Source organism: Pristis pectinata, chromosome 3 (genome assembly GCF_009764475.1).
Source record: "Pristis pectinata isolate sPriPec2 chromosome 3, sPriPec2.1.pri, whole genome shotgun sequence".
NCBI classification, from domain to species: Eukaryota; Metazoa; Chordata; class Chondrichthyes; order Rhinopristiformes; family Pristidae; genus Pristis; species Pristis pectinata.
Window position 1 is genome coordinate 61,515,550 of NC_067407.1, and position 19,277 is coordinate 61,534,826.

General features: G+C 41.0%; 1 protein-coding gene across 1 annotated transcript in view; it reads right to left on the reverse strand.

Annotated features, from left to right (window-relative positions):
• Positions 1 to 19,277, reverse strand: part of LOC127567956 (pappalysin-2-like) — a 290,468-nt gene that overhangs the window by 169,360 nt on the left and 101,831 nt on the right. The window contains 1 exon segment of the mRNA XM_052011199.1: positions 13,635 to 13,928. Coding sequence (XP_051867159.1) covers positions 13,635 to 13,928 — 294 coding nt within the window.

Sequence of the window (19,277 nt, forward strand, 5' to 3'; positions counted from 1 at the left end):
TGAAGGTGGAACTGTAGTCAATAAACAATAGTCTAGCGTAGGTGTCCTTACTGTCCAGATGTTTCAGAGATGAGTATAGTGCCAGGGCGACGGTGTCTGCCATAGACCTGTTTCGATGGTAGGTGAATTGCAGTGGCTTGAGGTTGTCTGGGAGGCTGGAGTTAATGTGTGCCATGACCAGCCTCTCAAAGCACTTCATGATGGTGGATGTCAGAGCCACAGAGCAGTAGTCATTAAGGCATGTTACCTTGTTTTTCCTTCGGTAGCGGGATGATAGTGGTCTTCTTAAAGCACATGGGAACCTCAGAATGAAGCAGGGAGAGGTTAAAAATGTCTTCAAGTAGCCCACCAGCTAATCTACACAGGATCTAAGGACACAGCCAGGGACACCATCCGGGCCAGATGCTTTCCGCCGGTTCATTCTCCAGAAGACTGATCTTACGTCTGCAACGGTCACTGTGGGTTCAGGTGTATTGGAGGCTGTTGGGGTGGGTGGTGACATTCCAACCTCCTTCTGTTCAAAACATGCATAGAATGCGTTAAGCTCATTGGGAAGTGATGTGCTGCTGTCAGCAATGCTGCCTGACTTCGTTTTCTAGCCTGTTATAGCACGTAAGCCCTGCCACAACTGACGGCTGGTCCGGGACTCTATTTTGGACTGGTATTGCTTTACGGAGGTCGTATCTCAATTTCTTATAAAGGTCAGGGTCACCTGATTTGAACATCATGGTCCCAAACTTCAGTAGGGAGTGGATCTCCCAGTTTATCCATAGTTTCTGGGTTGGGAACACCCAGATTGTCCTCTTTGGTCCACAGTCCTCAAAACACTTGCTGATAAAGTCCATGACAATGGTGACATACTTATCTAGGCTGGCTGCCAAGTCTTTGAACATGGACCAGTCTACCGACTCAAAGCAGTTGCCTAGAAGCTCAGCTATTTCCTCAGACCAGCACCGTATGACTTTCTGTACTGGATCTTCTTGTTTCAGCTTCTGTTTGTCTGCAGAGAGAAGGAACACAGCCTGGTGATCTGATTTACCAAAGTGAGGGTGGGGGGGTGGTGGGGGGGCAGTGGCTCAGTAGGTGTCTTTGATGGTTGTGTAGCAATGAACAAGGACGTTTGGGCCCCTGGTAGGACAGGAGACATGCTGGTAGTACTTCGGTAACACACTCTTGAAGTTGACCTGGTTGACGTCACTGGCAATGACGAAGAGGGCCTCAGGGTATCCCATTTCAAGGCTGTTGACCACGGAGTACAGTTCATTGAGTATAGGCTTCGTGTCTGCCTGAGGTGGGATGTAGACTGCCATCAGGATACTGGTGAACCCCCATGGCAAGCTGCATGGGCGACACTTCATTGTTAGATATTCCATGCTGGGTGAGCAGGAACTTGTCAGGACCGTCACGTCCTAGCACCACAAGGTGTTGATTAGGAAGCAGACCCCTCTGCCTCTAACTTTGCCCAAGGATGCCTACTATATTCACCGGAACATTAGGGAGAATATCACATTCATTTTAACCTTTCTGCCCTAAAATCATGCTGAGACTCGGGATATACTTGTATAGCCAATTAAGTAACACTGCAACAAGCAGCTTTCCAATAGTACAGAGATGTCATGCCAGTTGTTCCAACTACTTGAGTCTCCTTTTGTTGTTGGAAGATATCATAATGTAGGGTCCTCACACATCTTGTGGACTGAACCTTCTGTTAAGCACAGAAGGAATAATTTGTAGACCTGGAACAGTGATGTCTATTCCCCACATCTGATAGTTTTGGCTATCCGTGCCTGATGCTTTGTCATCCACAAGAACATTTGGAGATTTATTCAATCCTCCCATGCAAGATTCAGAGTGCAGTTTGGCCTCTCAGTGGCATCTAGGGCTATTATTGATGACAGTGTTTTATATAGACTAAAGCTCTAGGTAACTCCATCTTATTTTGCTCCATGGTAATTTTAGCTGCCTTGTTCCATGTAGCTGCTGCCTTTCGTATTGTGGGTCCCAGTGATTTTGTCATGGGCTTATACATCCTCTCAGTGGTTCCATCTTCACCTGATGGTTGGATACCTTTTCCAAACCTACTTAGCACCTCATACAGTGCTGACTAACTGGTGAAGATGAATGTTCATCAAGGACCAACCATAATATCAGGTTTTGTTTCATGTGATGCGCTTGTCCCAGTGAGGAGAATTATTGGTTTTATTCATGCATTATACTATCTCATACTGGGCCATACATTCCTATGATCTGATACCCAATTAGTGGATCACAGATAGAGACATGAGCATTACCAAAGACTTGACTGCCTCCATACCACAGGGATAGAAGTCCCACTTCTGCTCATTAGCCAGAGACTCCAGCTGGAACTGGGCCAGCCTGTTAAGTTCCATTGGTGGACCAGTCTGTCAGCACTCAGCATTGTACACTTGATTGTATACCTGACTGAGCTATACAAAATTACGAGAGGCATAGACAGTGAGAAACTTCTCCCCTTAGTAGAGCTGTCAATGATCAGAGGACAGAGACTTTAGGTAAGGGGTGGGAGATTTAGAGCAGATTATGAATCTTGGAACTAACTGCCTGAGAAGGTGGTGGAGGCAGGTACTCTCCAAACACTTCAGAAGTACTGAGATGAATGCTTGAAATGTCATGGCTTAGGGAGCCACACACCATACTCCAGAAATTGGGATCAGTATAGATAGGTACTTGACTGCCTGCATGGACACAGTGCAGTGAAGGGACTGTTTCAGTGCTTTATAACTCTATTGCACACTCACAAATAAGAAATCACATCTGACAAGCAAGAATATGAACACTTGCACAGGCCAGGAGAGGTTAGTCCCTTCAGGAGTGGACAAGAAAATAAAACTATGGCTGCTCCAACAAGATAACAAGTTAAAAAAGTGGGTTTTCTTTACTTAATAATGTTGTCCTTACCAAGAAACTGAACAAGTTCTTGGAGCTTTATTGTGTCATTCTAAGAAAACATTAGTAATGTGGTCTTTATTCCCAGAATGGCATTGCTCAATGTTGGAATATGGCATCAATTTTCCACTATTAAGTAAGGCTAGCACAGAATAGAGGATTCTAATCAGCCATTAAGCACAGTGGTACTTTACATTTGTTTGGATTCTGTTTAAAGGTTTCCTAAGTGATAAGAAGTATGTGTTTTTAATATATCCTTATAATGCATTACTTGCCGTCTCTCCCTTGTTGGTGGTCATTGAAATTGGCTGGGAGTCAGAAGGCTTCAACAATCATCTCAGAACCACAGTAATCACCAGGCAACCAGCAGCAGAAAATTTTATAAACCTACTATCTATCTCATAAATGATAAATGACTTATCTCATAACCATGTCAATCAGCTTGCCAATCTGGTATTTGCCTCTGGTTCTACACGATCTATACAATCTACACAATTCTTGCACTAATGTTATTACGTTATTTTTCTTTATTTTGTTGTCTATGTTTAATTTACGTTAATTTAAGTTTATGCAATTTACGTTTGTCATATTTGTAACGTATATTGCTGCTGCTGCAAAAAGCTAATTTTCATGGCATTTATACCCTGGGTATGTACACCCATGACGATAAACTTGAACTTAAATTAAGACCATTCAATTGTTTGCTTTTGATAAGCCTTTCAAAAAATTGAAAATCTATTTCCTCAATTAATCTGCTAACAAGCAATAATTGTTGGACAAATCCTGAGGAGCAGGATTTTCTTAAAAACAATATTTCAGGGTGCAGTCAAAAGAAGACCATATTAGATTTCCTGCATCTGCAGTGTTTTTTTTATTTTCATTTGCTGAGTTAACACTCTGTAAATCCAAAGATAAAATTGGATATATTTTATTTTGCAGTAACTTATTTATTAAGTGATTATTTGACAGATTTCATTTAGGTTTCCAATTCTGGCCAAGACAGTGGTTTACAACACTGAGCTAAAGTGGAATTCACAGCGGCTTGAGACATAGAGGCAGTAGCATGTACTGATGTCCACAGATAAAGCATCAGAAATTAGTCTGCACAGGGCCTTCAACAGAGCACCAAAATTAAGTGCATGACAACAAGTGGAGGGCAAGATCTTCAAGGGATCAGTGCCATAGGCATCCAATGAATAAATCCAACACAAGGATCAAAGAATACAGTCACCGAGTTGATTACACTAATCAGCTAAATCATGATACTTATCCCCCACTCCCATCATTTTAGAATGATTTGGTCTGCAGTCATATTGCTAGATCAATGATCCAGTCATCACACCCATTCTTGGCTTGAAAATAGCACTCTGTACATTAGATGCCAAGGCACTGAGCCATACATAGAATGGGGTGGAATGCCTTTGGGGCCACACTCAGGATGATCTTTAGACTGGCTACTATTCTTTGATGTCTTCCAGCATGGTTTCTATTTGCTTGTCTATGAAGCAGTGCCCCTCAGAATGGAGATCACACCCATGTACCAAGAACGTCAACAGTTTGCTGGAACCACTTAGCAGTCTGAACTGAATTATCCACATTAACTCTCCCCAAGATTGGTAGAAACACAGTTACAGAAACAATAGCATATCCCAACTGTCTGCAGATAAAATTAACGCAACTAACCTTCTCAGATGCAATGCAAATATTCACATTAATTATTTTGGGCTTTTCTCTTATTTTAGTTCTGGCTGTTGGATCTATGATATGTTGAGAAAAGATCATTTTCTCAGAAGCTTTAAGAGCTCCCCTCTACTGTCCGTTGTGACTGATCAAACACAAACTAATAAATGTCCTCCAAGACTTTTCCACTGTGCAGATAGTTGGAGAGGAAACTTGGACTGATTAAAACAAAATCCCAACCGAATCCAAGATGCATTTGCTTTCAATAGGATTCTCAGAGGCTTGAAGACCCTGCTCAGAGTGGGCAATTTGTGTGTATGTGTGTGAATTTTAAGTCTGAGATAAAATATGTCAGTCCTGGAGAATGAAATATGTTATTTTCCAGACACCCAAGTCTGGTAATAGCACAGTTTATTTCAGAATAAAACTTCTGTAACCCTGTCTAAGTAGTGGTCTTCAGTTCTAACCTTCGAAAAATATGCAATATTTATCTTTCATTTCCCTCGAAGAACAGAATGAATTTATCATGGTCAATCATTTCCTTATCAGCTCTCTCCCAAACATCAGTAGTAAAATGGAAAGAGTCATCAATGGTGTCATCAAACAACAATTACTCACAAATAACATGCTCAATTTCGGGTTTTGCCAAAACTACTTGGTTCCAAACTTTATCATAGTCTTAATCCAGATTTGGATACAACAGCTGATTGCAATAGCAGCTCCACTCAATATAAAGGTAGCATTCAACTCAGCATTGCATAAGGGAGCCCAAGCAAAACAGAAATTAACAGAGTTCAGTGAAAACTCTTTCATGGCTGAAATTGCACCAGACACAAGGGTTAAATGATCACATATGTTGCCAACCAATTATCACAACACCAGAACTTCATTGCAGGAGTTCCTTGAGCAAATCCCACACTGATGCTCTAAACTAAAGCAGCTACAGATGGCCTAACCAACTAGATGATTTACAAATGACATGCCCCCCCACCATGAGTTGAGTAGAGTGCCTGTTTGATTACGATTCCAGTGTGTAACTCCATTCGAGTTGAGTGGAAGCGGCTCAGTCATATAGTGGCTGTGGTGTTGAATCAAGCAATCCAGATTAATTGAGTTATTGAGGCAATAATCCAGTAAATGCAAATTTCAATTGCACCATTGCATTTTGAAGAATCCAGAAGGAAAGAAAACTAGGGATAAAATCATTAATGAAGCTGAGAGATTGTCAAATAAAACATTAACTGATGTCCCTCATTTCCTCTTGGGAAAGATGATTTCCATGGTTACACAGTTTGGCTTATAGATGATTCCAGCCTCTCACTGACGTGCACGAGTCTAAACAGAAGTGGGCCAGCAAGTCAATCACATGGGAAACAACCACAAAGAAAAAGATGTCCAACTGTATTTTCCAATAAACCAGGGATGAGAACTACATGCCAAAATAAGTCTCTGGATGGATAAAGAGTCACGTGAAATTACATTAGAAACCAAATAAGGCAAAAGTGAGTTTTATGAGAACTTGACAGCCATGAGAAAAAAATTAAGAAATACTGAAAATGATCTTCAACTGAACTTCATCTGGTCTTCGTGGATGGAAACAAACTCATTCCAACCCACTTTCAAAAGAAAAGGACAAGGTCTAAGTAACATAACAAAAGACAAAGGACTTGAGTAACAAGAAGAGCAACTAAAATACTGAATTATGTAGAAAGGATAGGTGAACATAAGTCAACCCATCTCTATACTTAAGAGGTGTGTCTAGCATTCAGTAGTGGGAAGATGGCCTTTTTTGTCCTCATGTACTAAGTTTAAGAACGACTGCAAGGGTGAGATAATTGAGAAATCAAGCAGAAAGCATATGTTAAACTATAATCTACTTTACAAAGAAACAAAGCACAGGACAGCTTAATGACCCCGAATACTAGCAGTAATAAAACAATGTGAAACACCTCCCAAGCTTTAAAGTTAATATAAGATTAAAAAAAGGTCAGTTTTATTTGTGCATCATATTCGTGCCATGAAAATCTGTTCTGAAGAATTTGTATATGCCACATCGTACCTCTGTCTCACCAGTTTTCACTTCAGAGGTTTCTACGTATTGATTCATTCCACCTCCCTAAAATGGATAAAGGTAACACATAAAGGCTCACCAATATGTTAATGGTGGCATTGCTTGTTTATTGTATCAGTTATTACCTTTCTCTACAGCCAGGATAGATGGAAAAAGATGCTGTACAGCCATCCTGCACACACACAAATGAACATACAATGCCAATCAAAATGGAAACATGAATCAGATTGGGATAGTGGCAGATTGAGAGAACCAAAATTACTTTCTGTGTGACAGATGAAAGATCGTGGGGTATGTAAAGTTGACATCCCCATTGTCTAACTTTGCAAGGCAAGATGAAAAATAATGATAATTACGGAGAAATAGCCCTGCAGATAAACTTAATGTTATAAATGAATAGTTTTTTCCTAATCCAAATCTGAAAACATCAGCAACAAATGTAACACTTCAAGAAGCACTCCTTGTGACCAGTAATAAAAAGACCAAATAGCAATGTCTCAAAACACACATGGCAAAACTATGCAAGCCACTATCTCAACGTTATCCATGGGATATCACCTTTTGCTATCTACTGCCAATATAGCATTCAATCCAAGTAAAATTAAGGTTCTATAAATCTTAATAATTATCATTGAAATGGAACTTCATCTACTACTCTCCAAAACCTCCAGTGAATTACATCAACTGAATAAGCCTCTCATCACTTGCTCAGCCAATTCCTACAGGAATTTTGGCTCTATCTTAACCTATGATCTAACTTCTAAATTCTTAGATTTTCCTGTTTGTTTAAATGAACATTGAGATCAACCTGTGTATTTAAAGAACTGATTCAAAAAATCATTTTTATGATGTTTTCCAAGTTATTTTTTCTTAAGAAATCAGAATGGAAAAGAAACTTGATCCTTCAGAGTTAAATCAGTTTTCATTGGATCTCAAAAGAAAAAAGGAAATGAAAAAAGGCACAGCTAAGTTAAACGACAACTGCAACGATTTGCAGATGCCACTTTAATGGAGCACCAAAGTCTTCCAATTCTGATTTTTTTTTAATTTAAAAAATGTTTGAAGGACAAGAACGAAATGGAATCAGAATGACATCAGGTTTGGATAGACCTGAGAGCAACCATTGTAAAGTTGACCGATTCCCGTACGAATGGCTTGGAGTCTAACAGCACAAGTGACGTGGGAATCATCTTTCATCACATGCTGGTTTGTTTCAGCAAACTATGTTACTTGAAGGTATTCTTAACACACTTTTACATCTCACAGAAATGCCAACGTTCTCTCAAGATAAAGCTCTGCCAAACTTGACCCTGAACATCGGCTAGAGAGTACAAGTCCTCATTATCACGTACAACTCGATACAAGCTTTTATCTTCAAAAGGCAATTCACTGATCTCTGGTCTTTAGTGTGAAGAGTGCTGTTGTTTTTTTTTAACAAACAGAAATATATTCATTTTATATGAGTACCAACCCAATAAAGCATGGGCAAATGTAGAATTTGTGGTAAATAGTGACCCACGTTGAACCCTGACCTATGAAGTTTTGCATATTTTTCCTCTGATGGTGTGAAGTTCCACCAGGTGCTCCTGTTTCCTTCCAAGTCCTAAAGATGTGCGACTATAAACTATCCCTCAGTGCAGATAAATGGCAAAAAAAAAGCAAAGGGGAGTTGAAGGGCATATGTGATTTGTTTGGAAATAAACTGAGGGGGAATGAAACTAATGTGATTTGTTACCTAGGAGCTAAGATGGACCCAATGGGTCAAATAGCCTCTTTCAGTGTTGTTACGAGTAAGGGATAAAAAACAATAATAAATCTTCATGTTTAATGCTCCCCAGTTCAACATTAGACAACTCTATTTAGGATTTGTCTCTCTCAGATATTTCATGTTGAAGATTGGGATAGAATTTGCTATTCTTTGACCATTCATACAGTTCCATCTGTTCCTAGGCTGCTCCTCAAATAGTTAAACAAAACATTATGTTACTTCCTTAACTTGTAAGTACTACTGCATCAGAATGCAACTGCATCAACATTTAAAGCACTTGCCTGAATTCCCTCTCCTTTGTTTAAATGGTCCAATGAATCTATTTGCTTTAACCTAACTAATAGCTCCACCAGAGTGGGATGAGAGGAGCATCAGACAAATTTGCTCAGTTTTAATGTACCGGTGTCATTCTGTACAATTCCTGGCAACTTTGTTTCTTAGGTTTCCTCAAGTGTGTGCTTTAATGGTGGCTACTTGATCTGCTGGTTCCTCAAAGACAACAACTCTTGCTTAGTCCACATAGTTCACACAAAACCACCAGGTACCTTCACCAACTACAACAAAAGCTGGGAAAACTTGGGCCCCCACATTTTTAAAAACATCTCAGGCACAGACCTTTGCAAGAAATATGGATGAAATGTGGAGTGGAAGCAGGGAGTTTGGTGACAGTAGGAATTCAATGGAGAAGCAGAAAATACAAGTCCCAAGCCAAGAGGAGGACATGCAGCCACACAAATACTGTGGCCACAAGGGCAGACCCGAGGCTAGCTATCCTGTGGCAGGTAACTCACTTCCTTATAGCCAAAGGCCTTTCCACCATTTACAAGGCACAAGTCAGGAATATGATGGAGTTCTCTCCATTTGTCTGGATGAGTGCAGTTCCAATGGCTCTCATGAAGCTCAACATCCAGGACAAGAGAGCCCACTTAATGGACACCACGTCTACCACCCTAAACTCTCCTCCCTCTGCCACCAGTGTACAGGGCTGCAGTGTATACTATTTACAAAATGCACCCCAGTTTCTCACCCAGGTTATTCCAAAAGCATCTCCCAAACCTGCAACCTCGACCACCCGAAGGAACACCACCAGCTGCAGGTTCCACTCCAAGTCACACACCATTCTGACTTGGAAATGTATTGCTGGTCCTTCATCATTGCTGGATCTAAATCCTGGAAATCTCTCCCCGACAGCACTATGGGAGTGTCCTCGCAAGTAGGATTGCAGGGTTCAAGAAAGTAGCTCACCACTACTTCTTCATGGGCAATAAGGGATGGACAATAAGTACTGCCTGCCAGCGATCTTGAAAATGAATGAAAAAGACAACTTTCCTTCCCCTCCAGATTTACTATCTGGTACTTAAATATTGTGTGTTGGATTCTCCACTCCTCCTCAAGCTTGAATAAATGATTGAGCCATTGACTAGTTTGATTTATGCAATGAATAAATAAATAAACAGCAATGTAGTGCACCCAATTAACAGTAAATACATAAATCATCTGATCTCTATGGGGTTTAACTCCAAGTGTCAAATCAAAGTGACAGATTCAGCTGTGATCCCTGCAGCATTTGAGAGCATCAAAGCACTACAAGTGTTCCAGAGTCTGGCATTTGCTTCCACCTGCCAAAACACAGAGATAAGTCACAGAGTTGTACAGCACAGAAACGGGCTCTTCAGCCCATCATGTTCATGCTGCCTGTTGTACCTACCTATGCTAATCCCATTTACCTGCATTAGGTCCATAGCATACTATACCTTGGTGGTTCATGTACTTGTCTAGATACTTCTTAATGATGTGAGAGTTTCTGCCTCCACCACCTCCTCAGAAGTAGATTCCAGACTCCAACCATGCTGTGTGTGAAAAAGTTCCCCCACAGATCCCTTGTAAACCTTCTACCTTAATTTATGACAACCTCCTCCAGAGACATTGGAGTTTCCACTCCTTCACCACCACCTGGAGTAGTTGTTGCCATCAATTCTAGTGACCTGACCTTTAACTAGCCAGGACAGCAAAGTCCACTTGATCTCATTCACCGGCTTCATGGCCATGTTCCTGCAGCTTGCCAATGTCATCATCCCATCCTTTGTGCACCATGTCCAACCTCCATGTCAACTCCTTGCTTTTGCCTGTGGACCAGATGGTATAATGCTCACTCCAATATCTCGAGGATGCCACACAGAACTGTTAGGGAAAAAGGCTCACATATCACTGACACTGGTCCAAACGAGAGCTTTTAATCCTAAGTAATAGCAGCAATGAGCAATAATTTAAGGTAATCTTTGTACAAATTGACACCTTTGTGAATCACAGCCTACTGACAGATTCATCTCCCTTGCAGACTCACAAACAATATCATAATCATTATTCCCTTTGAATTCTGTCTTCCAATATCCTTTTATCTTCAACTGATATATGATTGTCAGCCCTTGCACTTTATGTCCTTGAAGCTTTAATAAATCTCTGACCTCAATAACCCCCAAGTTTGCTCACTTTCTCTCTTTTTCTGTTAAGAAATATATTTCATTCAATCTCAAAATGTTTCTTCCACTCTTATATCCAAGCTCTGCTTCTCAATTAAACCTGGCTTGATTTACTGCAGAGCACAGCTGCATAACATGGTGAGAGCAGTCCACCAGATTAACATCATTTAGCCATTTCCCTTGGAGTTACCCAGTTGATTAAGGGCATAAGCAAAGTAGAATCATTTTCTGTGCTTGGGCCCCATTCCAACCAAGCAGACCCGAATGAATCTGATCCAGAATCAAACCATAAATGCCAGGGCTAACTCAGAGAATCACAGCAGAAATCTCAATAATCCTATAATGATGCTCAGAGGATTGGAAGTTTGCAAATGTTACACCCACTGTTTAAAAGAGAAGGGAAGAGGGATAAAGCCATCAACTATGGGCCAGTTGCCTAACTAAAAGAGGCAGCAAGCTTGTACAAAATTAAAAGGCTTTTTTTTAAAAAAATGGTCAATAAAAAAGAAAATCAGGTTGCGATTGAATTCTTTAATGAACTGAGGAGGCAGTGTAGTTAATGGGCTGAAGCACTCAGGTCAGCCTGCCAACCAAATTTCTCAGCTCCAGCAAGTCTGGGTTCAATCCGTACCTTGGACACTCTCATTGTGGAGTCTGCATATTCTCCCCACAACTGTGTCGGTTTCTCTGGTTTGGCTCAATTTTCCAAAGACATTTTGGCTGATAAGTTAATTGGCCACTGAGAACTGCCCCTCAGTGGCAAAGGGGACAGGTGTGAGAGAGAACAAGTCGCAGGGCTATAGGGAGATGAGAGGCAATGGGAATGATGGGATTGCACTGTTGGGAGTCTCAATGGACCTGATGGGCTAAATGGCTTCCTATGGCAAATAACTCAGTTTTCAGCTCTGCTATAGTTTGATTTTGGAACAAAACTACCGCATTAAAAATGTATTAAAACATTAATAAGTAAAACATTAAAATAAAGTAAAATAATTAACCTCTTCATCAGAAGTTCCCATTAAAATGAATGTGTATTCTGATCTAATGCAAGGTCCGTCTGGCATTTGCTCGATTGGCTCCGTCAGAGAGGAGTTACAGGAGTGTTGATGTTCAACATTCAGCCCACCCAAGATTGAGAATGGGGCCACTCAAGTCTGTACAACGCTTATCCATAAGTGGCTCCAAAGCAGTACCAACACCCCCACCACTCCCACAGAATTATTGGCCACACCCACCCCAATTTGCTCTATCTTGTCTCTATAAACTTTCCAAGGGCACTTAACCAATTACCATAAATGAGTCTGAATGGCAAAGTTACAGGGATAGCAGTAGCAGGTATATCAAATTGCCTGAGTCAGCGAAAGCAAACAGCAGTGATAATAGGGGGAAATAAAAGCAGGTAGGCCATTTGGCACCTCCTCACTGATCCACCACTGATGATCTTTTACCTCAGCGACACTTTCTTGCACTAACCCCATATCACTCGATTTCCTTATTATCTAAAAATCCATTGATTGATGTTAGGGTTATTCTCATTACAGCACAAAAGGCTAGGTGAAGATTTAGTGGAGGTTTTTAAAGTCATGACTGGTTTTGGTAGAGTATATAAGATTAAGGCAAATGACAGAAGAACCAGGAGTCAAACAAGGGTTATTTTGTCTTTACATAGCAAGCTGTGACCTGTATGGCACTGTCAGAAAGTACATTGGAAGAGGTTTCAGTGGTAACATTCAAAAGAAAAATGGATAAATACTGAAGGAAAAGCATAAGGTTAATTGAACAGCTCCATCAAAGAATTGGTGCAGTGGTCAAAATGGCCTCCTCTTGTGCAGCACAACTCCTTGCTGCCTGACCTGCTGAGTGTTTGCAGCATTTCCAGTTTTTATTTCAGGTTTCTTGCATCTGTTTTTTTTTATTATTATTATTATTTATTATAACCCCATCTGATTTCTACTCCTCTCCTCAAAGAGCTGAAGTTATTCTCATGCCACCCAAACAGGGAGGGGGTCGTTTATAAACTCTGCTCTTAGCCCCAGTGATGGTATTGGCTTTTTTGAGATCATGTACATTGCTGGGCTATATAATTTAAGTATGCTGCAGAGACAAGAGACGATTATATCATCCACAACACAACATTATGTCATCCATCACAACACACAGAAATGGGCCCTTCAGCCTACCACATCAATCCTGACCTTTTTGCCCACTCATCCCATTTACCCACATTTGGACCATACCCTTCTATGCCTTGCTTATTTAAGTCCATGTCTAAATGCCTCTTAAATGTAGCAATTGTATCTGATTCCCAAAAAACTCACCCCTTAGATCCCCTTTAAAACTCCTTCCTCTCACCTTAAACCTGTGCCCCCTTCTTTTATATACCCCTACCATGGGAAAAAGTTTATGACCATCTACTCTTTCTATGCCTCTCATAATCTTACATACTTCTATCAGGTCACCCATCAGCCTCCTATGCTCCAGGGAACATGTCTACTTATCCAAGCTCTCCCCATAACTACAGTCCTCCAATCCAGGCAACATCCTGGTGAATCTCCTCTGCACACTCTCAAATACTATCACATCCTTTCTATGTTGTGGTGACCAGAAATGCACACAATATCCCAAGTGCAAACTAACCAGTGGTTTGTATAGTTACAAGATAACTTCCCAACTTTTATATTCAAAGGTCCTGCCAGAACTGAACACCTACCTGTGTAGCTCATGTAGTTGGTGAATGGTGTGCCAGAATATTGCACTTGACCACACGTATCATTCACTGGATCTGGGTCCCGACAGACTTTGCTCTTAATAGTTGGGAGGGTGTCCGCACACAGGTCCCCAGTTTCCATCGATGGGACTGTCTCCCTGCAAGGGTCATCACATGACTCCTTCTCACTCACTCCTTTGAAGACATGGTACAAACCAAGAATATGGCCAAGCTCATGGATCATAGTGTTGGTGTGGCCAGGCCTTCCATAGTAGGTTGGACTCAGGACAACCCCACCTGAAAACAAAATGCAAATATTATCAGCCCAGCCTGGAAGATTCAATAATTGCATCACTGGAATCACAGGTAGACAGGGTGATGAAGACGACTTTTGGCACATTGGCCTTTATATGTCAGGGCATTGAGTATAAAAGTTGGGAGGTCCTGGTGCAGTTGTACAGGACGCTGGTGAGGCCGCACTTGAAGTATTGTGTTCAGTTTGGTTACCCTGCTATAGAAAACATGTTATTAAACTGGAAAGAGTGCAGAAAAGATTTATAAGGATGTTGCAAGGACTTAAGGGACTGAGTTATAGAGAGAGATTGGACAGGCTAGGACTTTATTCCTTGGAGAGTAGGAGACTGAGGGGTGATCTTATAGAAGTATCTTAGAGAAATCATGAGAGACATAGATAAGGTGAATGCACTCAATCTTTTCCCCAGGTTTGGAGAATCAAGAACTAGAGGGCATAGTTTAAGGTGAGAAGGGAAAGATTTAATAGGAACTTCCTTTACACAAAGGATGGTATCTATGTGTAATGAGCTCCCAGAGGAAGTGGTTGTGGCAGGTACAATAACAACTTTTAAAAGACAGTTGGACAGGGTCATGGGTTGGAAATGTTTAGAAGTTATGGGCCAAATGCTGGCAAATGGGACTGGCTTGGAGGGAGCATCTTGGTCGGCATGGACCATTTGGGCTGAAGGGCCAGTTTCCGTGCTATACAACTCTATGACACTGGCCAACATCGATACATATTCTTAGCTGGAGATACGTTAAATTTATGTTAATTTAAGTTTACATTAACCTATGTTTGTCCTATTCTTATAATGTACTGTGCTGCTGCTGCAAAAGCTAATTTTCATGGCATTTATACCCTGTGTATATATGCCTATGACAAAAATAAAGCTGAACTTCAGATTCCAATTTGCAAGAGGATGGATGGTAAAAATAGAACATGTTCCCTTTAGATTTGTTACTTGGATCAGATTGTTGGGATGGTGGGAGGAAAGCGTCCCTTTGCTGTTCAGCGTCCACTCACAGCTTAGTGTAGATGTAACATTGTACAAAGCTATACAGAGGAAGAACCCCTTGTTTTAATCCTTGGAAGGTCCTTACATCACAGATTGGTGAGATAGTGCCAAGTAGGAACACTGAAGCTGCAACATTAGAAAGAGAAGAGAACAAAATCTGTGTAGTGTTCCTCATTCATAGTCTGTGATGAGGACCAACTTCAGTCACAATGCCTGTCTAACTCCCAATCTGTTTCGTCTTTCCCCATTGGACAAACCTTCCATTCCTGGGAACATCCTAGTGAACCTTCTCTGAACCACCTCCAGTGAAACAATATCTTTCCTTAAATAAGGGGACCAAAACTGATTACAAGGAAGGCAGGAGTAAGATAACTGTTCACCTTGATATTGAGGTGTGAAATAGGAATACACCGTGGTTAGCTGATCTGACAGAACGAGAACTTCGTTGGCTAAATGGCTGTCAATAACAAATTTTCTCACAAAATTTGGCTGTAATTCCAACAGGACTTCAATCTATCGCACAAAGCATTGGCTCAGTTTCTTTTCTTACTGATGCTGTTTGACCTGCTGTGCTTCCAGCATTTTCAATTTTTGTCCCTTCAATTCCATACCATATTCCCGTTTCCTTATACCTTACCTAACATTAAGGCATAAGCCTTGTGCAATTTAGGTGAGTGAAAACATCTTCTTCACCTTGAGAGCAGGATGGAATGGCTTTCCCTGCAGTATCACCTTTCCTCATTCAAAGTTTCAAGTCTGAAAGGTAGCCCACCCTTTCCCTTTGACAGTTGTTATCAAAGGAGAATTCTTGCTGGTAGACTGGTCTGTCGAACAACTCAAGGCAGCGAATCATTCAAAAGAAAATCCACATAGAAAGCATCTACTACATTCCCTTCATTAACTGTTTCCTTTATTGTATCAAAAGAATCTGAATTAGTCAAACACGATGTGCCTTTGACAAATCCATGCTGACTCCTCCATTAAAACAAACTTCCCCAATTTCTTCCCAGGGTATTGTTTCCTAAAAACTTCTCCATCTCTGAGGTTCAACTGAAGGACCTGTAATTATTGGACAAATCTTTACCTCCCTTTGTGAATGTGGGTGATACATAAACCTTCCTCCACTCTTCTGGCACCTCATGTGAATCTAGGGATAATTAAGAGATTAAAGCAATCCTACCTGAAATTCAACTGCAACTTCCCTCAGTCACCTATGATGCTTCTCATTTGGGTCATTACTTGAAGCATCACCGGCCCTTCTTAACCTCCTCCTCATCAACTTTTACTCCATCCACCATCTTTGCTTCTATGGTCTTCCCTTACTATTAAAGCATTTGGGTTCCCTTTTATGTTCACGAGAATTCCATTCTCATATTCTCCCTTTACTCATCTTACTTCAACTTATATCACCGTCTCAGCTTACTCCATTCAGCCTGGTTCTCACGAGAATTAATCAGGCACCTGACAGGTGTCTTTCATCCCCATTTTGTTCCATCATAGTCTTTACCTGTCATCCAGTTTGCGTTATGAACAGATTAAATGAGACCACAAGAATGCAAAGATAGGTTGCAATGCATATCTGTGAACACACTGGTGAGCAGCAGCAAAGAAGAACATGATGAAGTGATGCTGATTGATCTAAAGGAAAAGACAGAGGTAGTTTTTTTAATATCCTTGGACACAGGCATTCAGAAAAATTAGGGGGGGGGGGAGTAAAGAGGCAGCTCTGGGAGATATTGTACTGGAGCGAATGAAGGAGTCAAGGACCAATTCTCTTTTTTTTTGAAGTTAGGAAGCAGGAAGGACAATATCACACTGCCAGGAATATTCCATAGGCCATTAAATATTGAGGGGGAGGTAAAAGGAAAAAATTTGAAGGGAAGTTATAGAGATGCAAGAATTATAGAGTGGTGATATTGAGAGACACATTTCAGAGTAAAGGGTTCAGCAGTGGAGGTTTTACTGAAATGCGTTCAAGGGTTGTATATTTTCACCCTGAGGAAGGAAAAGTCATTGCATCTGGTCTTGGGGAGTGAGGTGACAAGGAAGAGTAAAGAGCATTTTAATGCCTAAGCCTCTTAATTGGAGGAAGACCAAATTCAATGGAATGAGAGGTGATGAAGTGGCTGAGGTAAAATGGAACTAGAAGTTGTCAGTTAACACTGTGTCAGACCTTTGAATTTGGCATCGTCCCACAGTGAGGAAAGGTATGGGAACTATTTTAGAGTTATGCACCAATCACACTGATTTTTGTTCCTGCTTCCTCTCACCTAATGTAGCATATTGGTGCCCATCATTCAACCAGTTTAGTTAAACCCTCTCCAAGCACCCTATGAGGGCATCTTATAGAGGTGCAATCCATCCATTGTGATCAGGTAATCACTGAACCAGAACTAGTCCTGCTGTCCCAAGAATCTGGAGTACCACCCTGCACCAAGTTTCTCGCTATGCACTAATTTGCCAAATCATTCTATTTCCACTCCTGCAAGTGCATGACAGTGAATTATCATCTTTAGTTATCATCTTCAAGATTCTCCCTTTTTAAACTGGCCCCCAACCCCTGAAAGTTGACTGCAGGGCATTAACTCCTGTTCTGTGTCGGGGTACCAAGTGTACTTTGACTTCTGACTTACTCCTTTCCACCCATTCTTCCTTGTAAGAAGAAATACTAAGGAGTCAAATACTAAAGCATCAGGAAGTAAGATGCAGTTTTAATTTTAACCCAGTGAAAAGTTTATAAATAAGAGCAAGCTGAAAAGAAACAGTAGACACCGTGCTATCCACACAACAAGGATAAATGATGCAACAGGAAAGCTGGAATAGTCCAATCCTGATCTGCAGTTCAGTGAGATCCTGGTTAACCCTATCTCTCCTCCATTTACCTGCCCAAGACTACATTCTCTGGCCCCCCTTTGTCTCTAAAAATCTATTCCTCTTAATTTTCAATATATGCAACAACTGAGCCTCCACAACTCTGAGATAGAGAATTCTAAAGAATCACAATCCTCTGTGCAATAAGTTTCTCATTTCATTCTGAAATAACCAACCCCTTATTTTAAGGTGAGGGTTTCCAGTTCTGAACTCTCCGCTGAGAGGAAACAACTTCTGTCAAATCCTTGTACAAAATTTTGTACATCTCAAAGAGATCACCTCTCATTCTAACAAACACCAGACAGCACAAGCCAGTCTTCCTCAATCTCTCTTCACAGAGCAACTCCTCATCAGAGGAAGCAAGGTTGGGACAAGAGGTCCGAGATGGAGGCTTGAGAAAGGACGAGTCAGAAATGACAAGAATTTTCACGTCCTTGGTTGGTAAAGCAGCGAGTTGACGAATTTTATGCATAGTTAATTATCACATGTCACTCAAGCATTCAGTGGGAAGGGAAAGAAACCTTGGACAAAACATAATTCACGTGCCTACGATAGTGGTGCTAATACAACCCATGATAGTAATGTACAGTAGATTCACACCAAGATACCGAGCTGACCATTTTGCAAAGTGTGCAAAATGTAACACACTGAACAGCTTAAATAACAGTTAATAACTCATACACATCTGGTACGCGTCAAACAAATCCATGCACTCTGTGGCCAGCATCTGAATCCAATTAAGTTCAATATCCAGTGTAAAGCATATGTAAGCTCAAAGGAGAGCAAGACAAGGGAAAATTAAATTTAAAGCAACATACATGATACTGGTGATGGAACAGCTGGCTTCTGAGGACCAAACTGGCTGCATTTGAGAAGGAGCTGATACGTGAGAATTGGGCAGATTGAGTAACTAGAAGATCTGATGTTGCGGAATGGGATTTGTTACATTAGCAAAGCATCTGAAATTTCGGAATGGGACTGGCTGAGTTAGTGAAGGAGCTGGTATTTGGGTATGTGACAAGTTAGATTAATGGAGGGACTGATGTTTGGCAATGAGACTGGCTGGGTAAGTGGAGGATTTGATATTTGGGAATGGGAGAGATTGAATTAATGGAGGAACTGGTATTTGGGAATCAGATCACTGGTTTAATGAAAGAGCTGTTACTTGGGAATGGGATCTTAAGAAGGCTAAAGAAAGGTTCATTCAAAAATCTCAAGCACAGTCAAACAAAAGGGGGGCCAAGGCCCAGGCAGCCCAAATAAAAAGTATTTAATTAGAAACCCAGGACACTGAAAACAAATTCCAACTGCAGCTGTTTTGATATCAGAGCAAGTTCTCCCCTTGAAACGTGCACAGGCAGAGACAGAAAGAAACAGTGGATACACAATCTTTCCTTATTAGACATTGCTGCAAGCTGTTATGGGTACTGGCTGGGTTGATTTGATGAGGAAGCACCTATTGCTG